The 16,818-nt window shown below is 41.0% G+C and overlaps 1 protein-coding gene across 2 annotated transcripts; it reads left to right on the forward strand.

Annotated features, from left to right (window-relative positions):
* Positions 1–3,787: 3,787 nt before the first annotated feature.
* LOC112235196 (tumor necrosis factor receptor superfamily member 14-like) lies at positions 3,788–15,676 on the forward strand. 2 transcript variants are annotated; one of them, XM_042299724.1, is made up of 10 exons: positions 3,788–3,995; positions 4,966–5,055; positions 6,938–7,063; positions 7,307–7,465; positions 7,653–7,737; positions 12,278–12,435; positions 14,631–14,645; positions 14,740–14,759; positions 14,971–15,020; positions 15,393–15,676. In XM_042299724.1, the coding sequence occupies exons 1-10, from the start codon at positions 3,959–3,961 to the stop codon at positions 15,448–15,450; spliced, it is 798 nt and encodes a 265-aa protein (XP_042155658.1). In that variant the 5' UTR covers positions 3,788–3,958; the 3' UTR covers positions 15,451–15,676. The 2 variants fall into 2 exon arrangements, with proteins under 2 accessions (XP_042155658.1, XP_042155660.1); XM_042299726.1 differs by lacking the exon at positions 14,971–15,020.
* The last annotated feature ends 1,142 nt before the right edge of the window (positions 15,677–16,818 follow it).

Consider the following 16,818-nt stretch of genomic DNA (forward strand, 5'->3'; position numbering starts at 1 on the left):
ACCACGGATTGGACTTTTGGTTGCCCGCAACAGGCTAATTAACAATCATGCCCAAGGATACCTCACTTAAGAGCACTCTTATCAACTCAACTCCAGTCCTGCTAGTTACCTCAGCTGTGGCCCTCTTAAGGAAGACCTCGCTCCGAGCGTACCCTCAACAGGGGCTATTATTTTTTCCTTTTTTAAATAGATTTTTTCCTTATAATTTCATCACTTATTGATAGATTGTCCAAGCCTACCTCTCTCAGTACTCTGTCCGAGATCTGGTATCCACCTTTGCCCGCTACATATCAGATCCTAGGCGGGTCCAGCTGCTCAATAATGAGCGTGGTTCACACTGAGATCACAATTTCTGATCCCCTGTGCACACAGTTTACCCAGCTCTTCAGGAGAGGTCAACAGGTGAAGTTGCAGGTTACCTCCACATCGCCAAAGATGTCATGGAAATTCAGTACTGAGAGAGACTTGGTCTTGGTCATTTCTTCAAACAATCATCTTTATTTAATATTGATTAGTTATTGCAATAATGAGACCGTCAGCCCACCAGTCTTGACTGAATGTTAGGCTGAGAGTCTAGCCTTTACAGACGATGCAGTTTTTATACAGCTGATACCAAGATTGCTTAGTCAGTAATCTATAGCCTTCCCATAAGCAACCTTGGTAATCTACACAGGATGGTCTTTTACTTAGTTTCCCAGATGCCAGGAAGATGAGAATGAGGCATTGTTCTCAACTCTTCCAGGCTCTCTCTATCTCGAGTCACACACACCACATCTTGTCTATAGAATGCCAGCTTTTAGGTTTTTATCACCAACATCAATCAATTGTCAGCTTCAAGCTACAGTTGAAGTCGGAAGTTTAGCTAAGCTACAGTTGAAGTCGGAAGTTTAGCTAAGCTACAGTTGAAGTCGGGAGTCATTAAAACTCATTTTTCAACCACTCCACAAATTTCTCGTTTAACAAACTATATTTTTGGCAAGTTGGTTAGGACATCTACTTTGTGCATGACACAAGTAATTTTTCCAACAATTGTTTACAGACAGATTATTTCACTTATTCACTGCATCACAGTTTCAAACTCAAACAATGCCCGCGGTTAAAGTGCACACTGTCAGCTTTAATTTGAGGGTCTTTTCATCCATATCGGTTAACCGTTTAGAAATTATAGCACTTATTGTACTTGGTATTGAGACATCAACGTTTTGGACACCTACTCAGTCCAGAGTTTCTTTATTTTTACTATTTTCTACATTGTAGAATAATGGGCAACACCACCATACACACACACACACACACACACACACACACACACACACAGTGAGCTAAATATTTTAGTGGCCCCCTTGACAGTGGAGAAACATTTGTTCAGTTTTATGGCGGAGAGAAAATGTTGCAGTTTCAAAGCAAGTTTGCTGTAATTCTACACATTTTGACATGGGACCAAGGGAAATGTTTGCATTTGTTTTTTATTAGATAAAAAAAAAAAAAAAACTTTTACCCCCTTTTTTTCGTGTTATCCAATTGGTAGTTAGTCTTGTGTCATCGCTGCAACTCCCGTACGGACTCAGGAGTAGTGAAGGTCGAGAGCCGAGCGCCCTCCGAAACAAATCCCAGCCAAGCCGCACCGCTTCTTGACACAATGCTCTCTTAACCCGGAAGCCAGCCGCACCAATGTATCAGAGGAAACACCATACACCTGGCGAAACATGTCAGCGTGCATGCGCCCGGCCTGCCACAGCGCGATGGGACAAACCCTCCCCTAACCCGGACGATGTTGGGCCAATTGTGCGCCGCCCCGTGGGTCTCCCGGTCATGGCCGGCTGCGACAGAGCCTGGACTCAAACCAGGATCTCTAGTGGCACAGCTAGCAACTGCGATGCAGTACCTTAGACCACTGCGCCACTCGGGAGGCCAGGTTTGCAGTTTTTAATATGATATCGGAGTGAGACTGACTAACAAATTCAATGAGGGCCCCTTGGCCGTTAATTTGACCATGATTAGTTTAGATAGCTGGCCGCTAAACCAACTTAGGTATCTGAAAATGTTTTGCTGACATGGGATAATTAACTGACTATCAGTAACTTACATAAGAGAAACTGCTGATGCAAAATGAAATTTCAAAATTGCATCTTGTAAATTAGAATAGTAGAATATACAACAGTAAGTTGAGACCCTGACTGAGTTTCAAAATGTTTTATAAAAATTGATCTGAGGGCCTTCAAAAGTATGCGGGTCACCAGTTGCCCATAGATGAACAGTGAGAAATATCCAGTTTTTGTCAATTCTGACAGTCCCACTGCCTATTGGTCATATGACGATATTAATTATTTTGTCTCAATGCTAATGTTTATTTCTACAGAGACACAAAGGCCTGCAGATGTACATAAAGGCCTACAGATGTACATAAAAGCCTACAGATGTACATAAAGGCCTACAAACACCTATAGAGGTATGTTCATGTGCACCTCCACTGCATGTTATATCATACTCACTGTGGCAAGGAGATAGATGACAGAAATGGTTCTGTTATTTCTATTGACTTGGGGGTTACACTTTTGATGTTTTATTGAGTTGAGGTTTCATTTGAAGGAATCAGACACCGAGGGAACAGCGCTGTTTGTGAGAACAAGAACAGGTAAAGGTTTTGTTAACATATGTACAGAATGGTATGCATGAGTTCCTGTGAACTTCAGCCAGAATATGTATGATTTAGTACTTTATCTTTTTCATGTAAACTTGACATGTTGTTAAAATTCAGATTCATGCCCCTAGGAAATTCTTTACAACAATCCAGTCTGAGGTTCATTGGCCTGAGATGTAGTGGACAGAAATTGGGCCCTACTACATGGTAAATGTGATCTAGACTCCATTTTTTTTTTAAAGTTGGGTGCTGACACATTTGTTTTGTGGTTTACATATTAACCCAACTACGACCTTGATACGTTGCCTAAAGCTCTAAAACACAATTCCAAGGAAAAAACATTTTTGTACAATCTTCCAATACTGGGGACGAAGATGTAAACCCTAGAAGGAGCCAGGTCTGTTCTGTCCAGGGTAAGGTCAGGTGGCCTTCATTTTAATCGTCAGTCCAAGTCATTCGAGCATAACTGGAACTAAAGGACTTTTGTATGACACTGTACCTGGTCTTTGGATGATGGTGCAGGATACAATTGCATTTTTGGAGCAATTATCCTTAAACTGCAGAAACCTACAGATGATCCCATAACATCCCCATGGAAGTAGTGCTTCTGATAATGGTGTACTGTAGATTCTGTTGATACAAGCTGTGCAAATGACTTTTGAATAACATGGCCTGGACACTGATTTGGAAAAAAATGGACTTGTGCGACCATGGATTTGTATAATCCCTGTTCCCCACAAAGGTAATGGTGCAAAGTGAAGGCTATGTCCAGTGTGTGACCCTGATGCATCCCAAAAGGACTCCAATTAATAATATACAATTCATTACTTTTCTTACAGTCCTTTATGATTGTATAGTTCCTTTGCTTTTGATGCATATTTTGTACATATTGTATTATATAGTGTTTAGCAGATTATTCACCTAATATAGATTTTGCATTGGTCATGGTTTGTGCTTGTTTTACCAGCCATCAGTGATCAGTCTCTTTGCAAAATGTGAACTGCAAGGGTGTGAGTGGGCCAGTTAAGTTTGTTTGTATAATGTACCTCCTAATATTTCAGACCTATTATAGACAAAACTCAATGGTTTTCAGTTATACTTCAGAAGAATTTGGCCCCGTTCAAATTAAATTCAACCGGACTAATACGTCATATCCGGCGTCATATGTCAACGCACCCTGCTTGCTAAACTAGCAAAACAAGAGGCACAAATAATTAACTAATAATAGTGCTTTTAAAGCATATGTGACGTATAATAGTTGGCTCGTAGCAGTATTAATGTATCGTCACAATGTTGTGATGTCTTTATCAAGTGAAAATGATATACCTTTCGTCTGCACAGTATTTCCTCATTGGTAAGTTAGCTGGTTTAGCTACATTTAGGTTTGACAAAATTGTGATATAAATTGGCGTCCTGCTAAATCAAATAGTCCAACTATCACATTGAATCAGCAAACTTGAGTTAACGATGCTTGCAACTGACCACACCAGTAATATAATATAGTTATGTTTAAACAAACGCAAATGCTTTCATCTGAGTTTTTACCCCACCTTTATTTAACCAGGTAGGTCAGTTGAACAAGTTAAGCAGTTCAGTTCGACAAAAACAGCAGAGTTACACATGGGATAAACAAACGTACAGTCAATAACACAATAGAAGAATGTATACAATTAATCCTTCCTTGCCTAACAGTTGCACCACAGAACAATTCATATTTGGTTGCACAATCCCTTAAAATAATCGGCATGTATAGTTAGCAACAACAATCTATTTTACGACATTAACCTGACAATATGAGAAGAAAAACATTTAAAACAAGGTTGGGGGAGCAGCGGAAGTCATGCGCACATTCAGAAGTTTCAATCTGATGATGGACATACAATCCCCAATGGTTAAATTAACGTTATGACGGATTTAGATAAATATTCAGACTTACTTTGTGATTAGTCTAGCGTACTCATCGGATGTTGTTACAGTATTTCGGAGCCGAAATTAATTGCATAACCTTCTACATTTCAGGTGTGGGCAAGGTTTGCACAGCTTGGTTTATATATATATAATTTTTTTAAACACTCGCCTGACTCGAAGTCGATAGAGGGGTGTTGTCTTAAGTCAGTCGTTGGCGTCCGGCCACCATCTTGTAGGTTTCCACTTATTAAGGGGAGGAAAACATGAAGTTATAATTTGTTTTAATTACAAGTTCCAGTCTGTTATTTTCAACTCCAATGTCATTGTTAAGAGCATGGCATGGCAATTAAGGAGTTGTCAAGAGAGAACAAACAGACTGGCCCTTAGCATATGCATCTTTTTTTTGTCTGTTTCAGGTTTTAATTTTCTGCATATATTTGGAAGTGATTGTGGTCCAGCCGAATACAAAAAGTTTGATGGGCAGTGCTGCCCAATGTGTGGTAAAGGTAATGTTAATTTATGTATGAGCTTTTTCAATGTTGTTGAATTGCATGTTACCAGTAAACAAGGGTAAGGCACATTTCTACAGGTAGCCTACAATATCTCACACACCATAGTATTTCAGGAGGACTTATGCAGTAAATGGGAGGCATTGGCTTTGTCCGAAGATCCTTACTAGCGTACTACATGCTTAAACTGCATACTATGTACTCAACGTCATATACTATTTAGCTCGTACCGTTTAGTAAAAAGTATGCCACAATACAGTAGCGGCTCATGACTGCGTTCCAGTTCCATTCATTTCTCTAAACAATTAGTTATAGGCCTACTCAGGCTGGTTATAGGCAGACTATCACACTCAACCTATACCGTAGCCAATAAAGTCCATCTATCCTATATAAAGAGGACCGAAACAGATAATTTGGTTCCATGTCAACATATTTATTAGTGAAATCAAAGTGCTGTTATATATATTAATGAAATCAAATAGCCTAGTACACACAAACCTTTCACATGTTCAAATCAAAAGGTATTGCACAGAAAAACGTGGACAGTAGAGTGCATCCCAAATTCAGAACCGCTGGACAGCAACATAATAAACTAAAGCACTGAGCTTTGGGAACGAGAGCAGAATGACCGCTATGGCTTGATCCATAATTTATATCATTCAGAAGGTAGCCTAGATTACAAAACTAAAACAATCCGTTCCAATCAAAAGGCCTGATTTAACATGACATCAATAACGCAGCCACACCCAGAGTCCCCGGTGCAGAGTCCCCGGTGCAGAGTCCCCGGTGCAGAGTCCCCGGTGCAGAGTCCCCGGTGCAGAGTCCCCGGTGCAGAGTCCCCGGTGCAGAGTCCCCGGTGCAGAGTCCCCGGTGCAGAGTCCCCGGTGCAGAGTCCCCGGTGCAGAGTCCCCGGTGCAGAGTCCCCGGTGCAGAGTCCCCGGTGCAGAGTCCCCGGTGCAGAGTCCCCGGTGCAGAGTCCCCGGTGCAGAGTCCCCGGTGCAGAGTCCCCGGTGCAGAGTCCCCGGTGCAGAGTCCCCGGTGCAGAGTCCCCGGTGCAGAGTCCCCGGTGCAGCCACATTCAGAAGTTGGTTTAGTATTTAGTTTAAAAGCGCTGACAAAGGCCAAGAGAACAAGAAACATTTTTCAATGAGAGAACAGAAATCCACTTTGGTTAAAAAAATAATAAACCACGATAAAATACTCATGTTAATTTTAAGGAGAACAAAAACTACTTAGCCTACATTGAAACACAACGGCAGAAGCTTCGCTATTCGCATCTTCCCAATTAAAGGGTCACTTTTCCACATTTTAACATTTATATTTACTATCTCCAGAACCATACCAGTATATAGTGAAAAAGAAAAGACCAGGTCCTAAGAAAACAACCCCCTTGGATATCACCGGGGCCCCCCCCCCAAAAAAAACGTAATAATGCAGAGAGCTGTGTTCCATGAACACTGGTTCTGTCCGAATACCAATACTTGTGTCCTAAAAAGTCACCTGTCTGAGTATGCGAAAAAGGAACATTTTATAGTATGTGATATTTTTTAAAAATCGAGTATACTTTAAATGCACAGATGTCAAAGCCGAAATGAGTGACATCTGATCAATTAAATATGGGGATACCCTACCGAAATCAACGAATAGTGGGAAACATGTAAAAACATGTTTGTTTTTTATAGCAGATACATTTTCAAAAATCGAGTATGATTTAACTGCCATACTCGATGTTCGATGCACACTTTTCCATAATGCATTGGAAGAGGTGGGCTGTGAGTGATAGGCCATAGTTTTCTTCAAGTAGCCAAACAACAAAACTAGGCTACTTAAAGAAAATATGTAACGTCTCAATAAGTTAAGTTGTATTTTCTATGATTAGGCTTGGTGGTCCGGAGAGATTGTACAATAGAGTCCAGCACATCTTGTATACCCTGTATCAGAGGGACCTTCATGAACGAGGCCAATGGTCTAACCAAGTGCTTTCCCTGCAGTTCCTGTGACCCAGGTACATTTACATTTCTTCTAAACCTTCCCATATTTCCTTTTAGCAGTACACATCATACCCTTTTCACTGCTGAGCTGAGTGGCACTGGTTTGGTTCTGCATCCACCAACTGGAAAGTACAATGTAAAAAAGATGATATCTGAGTCGGTGTCTTACGTTTCAGGTCACCACAATAGTGTGAAAAGGGTATGAGGGGCCTTCTCATAAGTAGTCCTCTGACTGAAATGAATCTGATATTTTCCAGGACAGGGCCTGTTCACTCAGACCGAGTGCAAACCAACAAGTAACACAGTCTGCCACGTTTTAGATGGATACTACTGTAGAAGCTACTCATCCAACTCTGAGTGTAGCTTTGCAGTAGAACATACACACTGTTCACCGGGACAGAGTACTAAATCACCTGGTAAGTATGAAGTAGAGGCTAAATATCGTACAGGACATTATAATTCTGATAACGTGGGCTCTAGATAGATGGTGGTTTTTTCCTCTGGTTTCTTTTTGAAGTGAAGTCATACCTCAGGTGATTTTGACTTCTCCAGCACCACAATCGTTAACTTTTGAACATAACATTGTTTATTCTCACCATATAGGTACAAAGACAACAGATACCATGTGTGAGGAGTGTCAGCATGGCTTTTACTCACAATATGGTGTGAACTGCACTGCTTGGACTGAGTAGGTAATTGTTTGTGTACTAGAGTTTCTTGAATTGCTTTAGATTTATTTTTTCTTTAAAAGTAATTGGGATATTGATGATATTATATTTCACTAGCAGTATCAATGCTCTGATACCAATCTGTAAATTAAGTTCTGGCAACCAGATTTTGGTTGACAATATAATTACAGGCTGGCTTAATGGTAAAAACATTTGAATTCATTCACTTTTTGACAGCACCCCTTTTGATTTAAATTAAACCTTCCATACATTTTCACACATTGTAGAAGTGCTCAGAAAGTGACTTTTTCAAATCAAATTTATTTATATCCCTTCGTACATCAGCTGATATCTCAAAGTGCTGTACAGAAACCCAGCCTAAAACCCAAAACAGCAAGCAATGCAGGTGTAGAAGCACGGTGGCTAGGAAAAACTCCCTAGAAAGGCAAAAACCTAGGAAGAAACCTAGAGAGGAACCAGGCTGTGGGGTGGCCAGTTCTCTTCTGGCTGTGCCGGGTGGAGATTATAACAGAACATGGCCAAGATGTTCAAATGTTCATAAATGACCAGCATGGTCCAATAATAATAAGGCAAAAGAGTTGAAACTGGAGCAGCAGCACGGCCAGGTAGACTGGGGACAGCAAGGAGTCATCATGTCAGGTAGTCCTGAGGCATGGTCCTAGGGCTCAGGTCCTCCGAAAGAGAGAATTAGAGAGAGCACACTTAAATTCACACAGGACACCGAATAGGACAGGAGAAGTACTCCAGATAACAAACTGAACCTAGCCCCCCGACACAAACTACTGCAGCATAAATACTGGAGGCTGAGACAGGAGGGGTCAGGAGACACTGTGGCCCCATCCGAGGACACCCCCAGACAGGGCCAAACAGGAAGGATATAACCCCACCCACTTTGCCAAAGCACAGCCCCCACACCACTAGAGGGATATCTTCAACCACCAACGTACCATCCTGAGACAAGGCTGAGTATAGCCCACAAAGATCTCCGCCACGGCACAACCCAAGGGGGGGGTGCCAACCCAGACAGGATGATCACTTCAGTGACTCAACCCACTCAGGTGACGCACCCCTCCCAGGGACGGTATGAGAGAGCCCCAGTAAGGCAGTGACTCAGCCCCTCCCACTCCTGGGCCAGACTACACTTAATCATATGACCCACTGAAGAGATGAGTCTTCAGTAAAGACTTAAAGGTTGAGACCGAGTTTGTGTCTCTGACATGGGTAGGCAGACCGTTCCATAAAAATGGAGCTCTATAGGAGAAAGCCCTGCCTCCAGCTGTTTGTTTAGAAATTCTAGGGACAATTAGGAGGCCTGCGTCTTGTGACCGTAGCGTACGTGTAGGTATGTACGGCAGGACCAAATCAGAGAGATAGGTAGGAGCAAGCCCATGTAATGCTTTGTAGGTTAGCAGTAAAACCTTGAAATCAGCCCTTGCTTTGACAGGAAGCCAGTGTAGGGAGGCTAGCACTGGAGTAATGATCAAATTTTTTGGTTCTAGTCAGGATTCTAGCAGCCGTATTTAGCACTAACTGAAGTTTATTTAGTGCTTTATCCGGGTAGCCGGAAAGTAGAGCATTGCAGTAGTCTAACCTAGAAGTGACAAAAGCATGGATGAATTTTTCTGCATCATTTTTGGACAGAAAGTTTCTGATTTTTGCAATGTTACGTAGATGGAAAAAAGCTGTCCTTGAAATGGTCTTGATATGTTCTTAAAAAGAGAGATCAGGGTCCAGAGTAACGCCGAGGTCCTTCAGTTTTATTTGAGACGACTGTACAACCATTAAGATTGTCAGATTCAACAGAAGATCTCTGTTTCTTGGGACCTAGAACAAGCATCAGTGTTTTGTTTAAAAGTAGAAAGTTTGCAGCCATCCACTTCCTTATGTCTGAAACGCATGCTTCTAGCGAGGGCAATTTTGGGGCTTCACCATGTTTCATTGAAATGTACAGCCGTGTGTCATCCGCATAGCAGTGAAAGTTTACATTATGTTTTCGAATGACATCCAAGAGGTAAAATATATAGTGAAAACAATAGTGGTCCTAAAACGGAACCTTGAGGAACACCAACATTTACAGTTGATTTGTCAGAGGACAGACCATTCAGAGACAAACTGATATCTTTCTAACAGATAAGATTTAAACTAGGCCAGAACTTGTCCGTGTAGACCAATTTGGGTTTCCAATCTCCAAAAGAATGTGATGATCGATGGTATCAAAAGAAGCACTAAGGTCTAGGAGCACGAGGACAGATGCAGAGCCTCGGTCTGATGCCATTAAAAGGTAATTTACCACCTTCACAAGTGCAGTCTCAGTGCTATGATGGGGTCTAAAACCAGACTGAAGCATTTCGTATACATTGTTTGCCTTCAGGAAGGCAGTGAGTTGCTGCGCAACAGCCTTTTCTAAAATTTGAGAGGAATGGAAGATTCGATATAGGCCGATAGTTTTTTATATTTTCTGGGTCAAGGTTTGGCTTTTTCAAGAGAGGCTTTATTACTGCCACTTTTAGTGAGTTTGGTAAACATCTGGTGGATAGAGAGCCGTTTATTATGTTCAAAATAGGAGGGCCAAGCACAGGTAGCAGCTCTTTCAGTAGTTTAGTTGGAATAGGGTCCAGTATGCAGCTTGAAGTTTTAGAGGCCATGATTATTTTCATCATTGTGTCAAGAGATATAATACTAAAACACTTGAGCGTCTCTCTTGATCCTAGGTCCTGGCAGAGTTGTGCAGACTCAGGACAACTGAGCTTTGAAGGAATACGTAGATTTAAAGAGGAGTCTGTAATTTGCTTTCTAATAATCATTATCTTTTCCTCAAAGAAGTTCATGAATTTATCACTGCTAAAGTGAACGCCATCCGCTCTTGGGGAATGCTGCTTTTTAGTTAGCTTTGCGACAGTATCAAAAAGGAATTTCGGATTGTTCTTATTTTCCTCAATTAAGTTAGAAAAATAGGATGATTGAGCAGCAGTAAGGGCTCTTCGGTACTGTCTTTCCAAGCTAGTCGGAAGACTTCCAGTTTGGTGTGGCGCCATTTCCGTTCCAATTTTCTGGAAGCTTGCTTCAGAGCTCGGGTATTTTCTGTGTACCAGGGAGCTAGTTTCTTATGAGAAATGTTTTTAGTTTTTAGGGGTGCAACTGCATCTAGGGTATTGCGCAAGGTTAAATTGAGTTCCTCAGGTTAGGTGGTTAACTGATTTTTGTCCTCTGGCGTCCATGGGTAGACAGAGGGAATCTGGAAGGACATCAAGGAATCTTTGTGTTGTCTGTGAATTTATAGCATGACTTTTGATGTTCCTTAGTTGGGGTCTGAGCAGATTATTTGTTGCAATTGCAAACGTAATAAAATGGTGGTAGTCCAGGATTATGAGGAAAAATTAAGATCCACAACATTTATTCCATGGGACAAAAGTCGATGATGGCTCCGAAAGCCTTTTGGAGTGGATCTGTGGACTTTTCCATGTGAATATTAAAGTCACCAAAGATTAGAATATTATCTGCTATGGCTACAAGGTCCGATAGGAATTCAGGGAACTCAATGAGGAACGCTGTATATGGCCCAGGAGGCCTGTAAACAGTAGCTATAAAAAGTGATTGAGTAGGCTGCATAGATTTCATGACTAGACGCTCAAAAGACGAAAACGTCTTTTTTTGTTGTAAATTGACATTTGCTATCGTAAATGTTAGCAACACCTCCGCCTTTGCGGGAATGCTAAAACATTCAGGAAATAAAAGGTGACGTCCATGTCTTCATCACTGGAAAAGATTAATGGTTGAGATTTAAAAGCTTACAAACATGGGTTTTCAAACTTTTTTATAATTTATTGAAAAAAAAAAAAAAAAAATCTAATAAATCTTATTTTAGGTCATGAGGTTTTTGTGTTGTGCCCACCATCGGTTGAGACACAACATGCTCTTGAATACAGGGTGGGTAATGTTTTGGCTAATAAATGTACTGAAATAGGAATACAATTGAAACGTCAACTTTCAAATGGTACCACAAAGATGGTTGGAGGTCCACACATCAGTGAATGTTGATTTGAATGGGAATATCTGTTTTTAAATTACACTGTCAATTCTCCATAGGAAATAGAAATATAGATGATGGAATAAACATGGCCATTTTAAGTTGACATTTAACTGGGTGAACTGGCCATCTTTGTGGTAGTAATTAGTACTCATCACTGCATTCTCTATCAGAAAGTTGGTTGGCCCTCTGATGTCACGTAGGTTGATATCTTTTCCCAGTGATGAAGACATGGATGTCTCATGGTATGGTTTGCAAAATGGCAACAAAAAAAAATGAGCACCTTTTATCTCCTGAATGTTTTGTCAGTCAGGTCCTAAAAATTACTTACTTTGTGACCACTTCTTCCATTGGCAAACAGTACGGAAAGTTTTGTTTAAATCCAAAAGGATGCTGTCAAAAAGTGATTGAATTGAAATTGATTTACCATTAACCCATATAAAACCTGACGTTACAATATGCTGTAGTTGACCTGTCTAGTTAAATAAGTGTTTGTGTTGCTTACTCTGCAGTTGTGCAGCAAAGGGACGCGTGAAGACTGAAGATGGAAATTCTAGACAAGATGTTATTTGTAACAAAGTGGCACCAAGGATCCATATCACTCTAATAGCTCCAATATTATTATTATGCCTAACAGTTGCTGCACTGTTTGGTTTCTACCTGGCAAGAGGTTAGTCCTTTGTTTATTTAACTTTATTTCTCTATTTAATGAGTCACTTCTTTAAAAGCATGTCATGGACTGGGATATGTTTCATATTGCGTCAGACAACAACATTGACGAATACGCTGATTCGGTGAGCGAGTTCATTAGAACGTGCGTTGAAGATGTCGTTTCCATAGCAACGATTAAAACATTCCAAAACCAGAAACTGTGGATTGATGGCAGCATTCGCGTGAAACTGAAAGCGTGAACCACTGCTTTTAATCAGGGCAAGGTGACTGGAAACATAACCGAATACAAACAGTGTAGCTATTCCCTGCTCAAGGCAATCAAAAAAGCTAAGCGTCAGTATAGAGACAAAGTAGAATCGCAATTCAACGGCTCAGACACAAGAAGTATGTGGCAGGGTTTACAGTCAATCACAGATTACAAAAAAAAACCCAGCCCAGTCACGGACCAGGATGCCTTGCTCCCAGGCAGACTAAATAACTTTTTTGCCTGCTTTGAGGACAATACAGTGCCACTGACACGGCCCGCAAACAAAACATGCGGACTCCCCTTCACTGCAGCCGAGGTGAGTAAAACATTTAAAAGTGTTAACCCTCGCAAGGCTGCAGGCCCAGACGGCATCCCCAGCCGCGCCCTCAGAGCATGTGCAGACCAGCAGGCTGGTGTGTTTACAGACATATTCAATCGATCCCTATCCCAGTCTGCTGTTCCCACATGCTTCAAGAGGGCCACCATTGTTCCTGTTCCCAAGAAAGCTAAGGTAACTGAGCTAAACGACTACCGCCCCGTAGCACTCACCTCCGTCATCATGAAGTGCTTTGAGAGACTAGTCAAGGACCATATCACCTCCACCCTACCTGACACCCTAGACCCACTCCAATTTGCTTACCGCCCAAATAGGTCCACAGACGATGCAATCTCAACCACACTGCACACTGCCCTAACCCATCTGGACAAGAGGAATACCAATACGAGAATGCTGTTCATCGACTACAGCTCAGCATTTAACACCATAGTACCCTCGTCATCAAGCTCGAGACCCTGGGTCTCGACCCCGCCCTGTGCAACTGGGTACTGGACTTCCTGACGGGCCGCCCCCAGGTGGTGAGGGTAGGTAACAACATTCCACCCCGCTGATCCTCAACACTGGGGCCCCACAAGGGTGCGTTCTGAGCCCTCTCCTGTACTCCCTGTTCACCCACGACTGCGTGGCCACGCACGCCTCCAACTCAATCATCAAGTTTGAGGACGACAACAGTGGTAGGCTTGATTACCAACAACGACGAGACGGCCTACAGGGAGGAGGTGAGGGCCCTCGGAGTGTGGTGTCAGGAAAATAACCTCACACTCAACGTCAACAAAACTAAGGAGATGATTGTGGACTTCAGGAAACAGCAGAGGGAACACCCCCCTATCCACATCGATGGAACAGTAGTGGAGAGGGTAGTAAGTTCCTCGGCATACACATCACAGACAAACTGAATTGGTCCACCCACACAGACAGCATCGTGAAGAAGGCGCAGCAGCGCCTCTTCAACCTCAGGAGGCTGAAGAAATTCGGCTTGTCACCAAAAGCACACAAACTTCTACAGATGCACAATCGAGAGCATCCTGTCGGGCTGTATCACCGCCTGGTATGGCAACTGCTCCGCGCACAACCGTAAGGCTAATGGGAATTGATGTAAAATATATCACTAGCCACTTTAAACAATGCTACTTAAATGTTTACATACCCTACATTATTTCTCATATGTATACGTATATACTGTACTCTATCATCTACTGCATCTGTATGTAATACATGTATCACTAGCCACTTTAAACTATGCCACTTTCTTTACATACTCATCTCATATGTATATACTGTACTCGATGCCATCTACTGCATCTTGCCTATGCCGCTCTGTACCATCACTCATTCATATCTTTATGTACATATTCTTTATCCCTTTACACTTGTGTGTATAAGGTAGTAGTGTTGGAATTGTTAGTTAGATTACTCGTTGGTTATTACTGCATTGTCGGAACTAGAAGCACAAGCATTTCGCTACACTCGCATTAACATCTGCTAAACATGTGTATGTGACAAATAAAATTTGATTCATTGTCATGTAACTTGCTATTCTAATACATAAACATGCAATTAATGGTGTTGTCTTTACCAACTAATCTGATTATTCTTGTTGTGTTTTCAGCTAAACGTAAAAAAGGTCAGTCTCAATTTATTTACGTTAATGCCTTCCTCACCATGTTAACTAGTTTGTTTTGCCTCTATTAATCTGACTATTTCTACTGAACTTTCAGAGTTCCATGGATTCTCTGAGGTAAGTCATTCTATTTAAACTTTTCTGTTAATTTGAAGTTTTAATATAAACCCTCTTATAACATTGTTATGCAAGCAAAACCATTGTCAGTTAGTTTCCTGAAAATGTTTCTAGTGAGTGAAATTCTGTTGATGGGTAAAGAATCCAATGTTATTGTAGTTTAGTCCATTTTAGTTGCTATAGCGATCCTAACTTGTGTAATACCTCATAGGTTCCTGTGCAAGAAACGGGACATCAACAAGTATCTACCAGTAACTCCCTGTATGTCATCCATTTGGATTCAATATTTCAGACTATCATAGTAATAACTGAGTAAACAGATTACTTTATACTAGGGCTGGGACGATACCAGTATTATGACAATGAAACAAAAGACCAAGCTGATTTAACTTCTTTAGGAAAAACAGCCCTAATGTTGGAAAGAAACATCATTATGTCATGCAGTCACATGTATTTATATTCCAAGCTTTAACAGACATTATTTTACATACAGAAGGTTATTAAAGTACCAAAGAGCCTGCTTCGTGGTTTAATTTTTGCCATGGACACAATATTTAAATACTCGTATCGTGCCGGCCCTACTGTATACTATTACTAACTAAATTATTGACTTGTTTGCTTCTTGTTTTCCAGAGAGGAAACAGCAGAAAATGTGCCTGGTAATGTTGTAGCTGATGTTCCACTAAACTGAGGAAGTGCCATGAATGCATGCAGATACCCAGAAGGCACCTGCATTTTGACTAATAAGTGCACTTATCTGGAGTAGACTATTTAATACAGGCACAGAAATTGGTTAACTTTATCCACCTGTTCTTATATCTACCAAAACATTGTCACTTTTTACTTACATGTTTTATATTAACAGTACCTGTGCATTTAACATAAATATTAAAATGTCCCTGTTTGAAACACCTGAACTGTTTTGATGATTGTTTGAATAACAATTCAATTGTATTCCCATGTTTTAAATAGCCACCCTTTGCCTTGACAGCTTTGCACACTCTTGGCATTCTCTCAACCAGCTTCATGAGGTAGTTACCTGGAATGTATTTCAATTAACAGGTGTACCTTCTTAAAAGATAAGGTCAGTCAATACGGAACATTTTAAGAACTTTGAAAGTTTCAAGTGCAGTCGCAAAACCCATAAAGCGCTATGATGAAACTGGCTCTCGTGAGGACCGCCACAGGAAGAGAAGACCCAGAGTTACCTCTGCTGCAGAGGATAAGTTCATTAAACAAAAAATGTTAACTAGGCAAGTCATTTAAGAACAAATTCTTATTTACAATGACGGCCTAGGAACAGTGGGTTAACTGCCTTGTTCAGGGGCAGTAGTTTGGGCTTAGTCCCACTATCGTTTGTTTTTCAACAGAACAATGACCCAACACACCTCCAGGCTGTGTAAGGGCTATATTACCTAGAAGGACAGTGATGGAGTGCTGCATCAGTTGACATGGCCTCCACAATCTCCCAACCTCAACCCAATTGAGATGATTTGGGATGAGTCGTACCGCAGAGTGAAGGAAAAGCAGCCAACAAGTGCAAGGCACATGTGGGAACTCCTTCAAGACTATTGGAAAAGCATTCCAGGTAAAGCTGATTGAGAGAATGGCAAGAGTGTGCAAAGCTGCCATGGCAAAGGGTGGCTACTTTGAAGAATCTTAAATCAAATATATTTTGATTTAACACTTTTTTTGGTTACGACATGATTCCATATGTGTTATTTCATAGTTGTGATGTCTTCACTATTTTTCTGCAATGTAGAAAATAGTAAAAATAAAAACACTTGAATGAGTAGGTGTTCTAACACTTGACCGGTAGTGTGTGTGATAGATATAACCTAAGACTGGGAATTTTTAAGGATTAAATGTCAGGAATTGTGAAAAACAGAGTTAAATACACCTTAGCCAAATACATTTAAAACTTCCTACTTCAACTGTGTGTGTGTGTGTACACACACACACACACACATATACACACTGCTCAAAAAAATAAAGGGAACACAAATAACACATCCTAGATCTGAATGAATGAAATATTCTTATTAAATACTTGTTTCTT

This window comes from Oncorhynchus tshawytscha, linkage group LG16, assembly GCF_018296145.1.
Source record: "Oncorhynchus tshawytscha isolate Ot180627B linkage group LG16, Otsh_v2.0, whole genome shotgun sequence".
Lineage (NCBI taxonomy): Eukaryota > Metazoa > Chordata > Actinopteri > Salmoniformes > Salmonidae > Oncorhynchus > Oncorhynchus tshawytscha.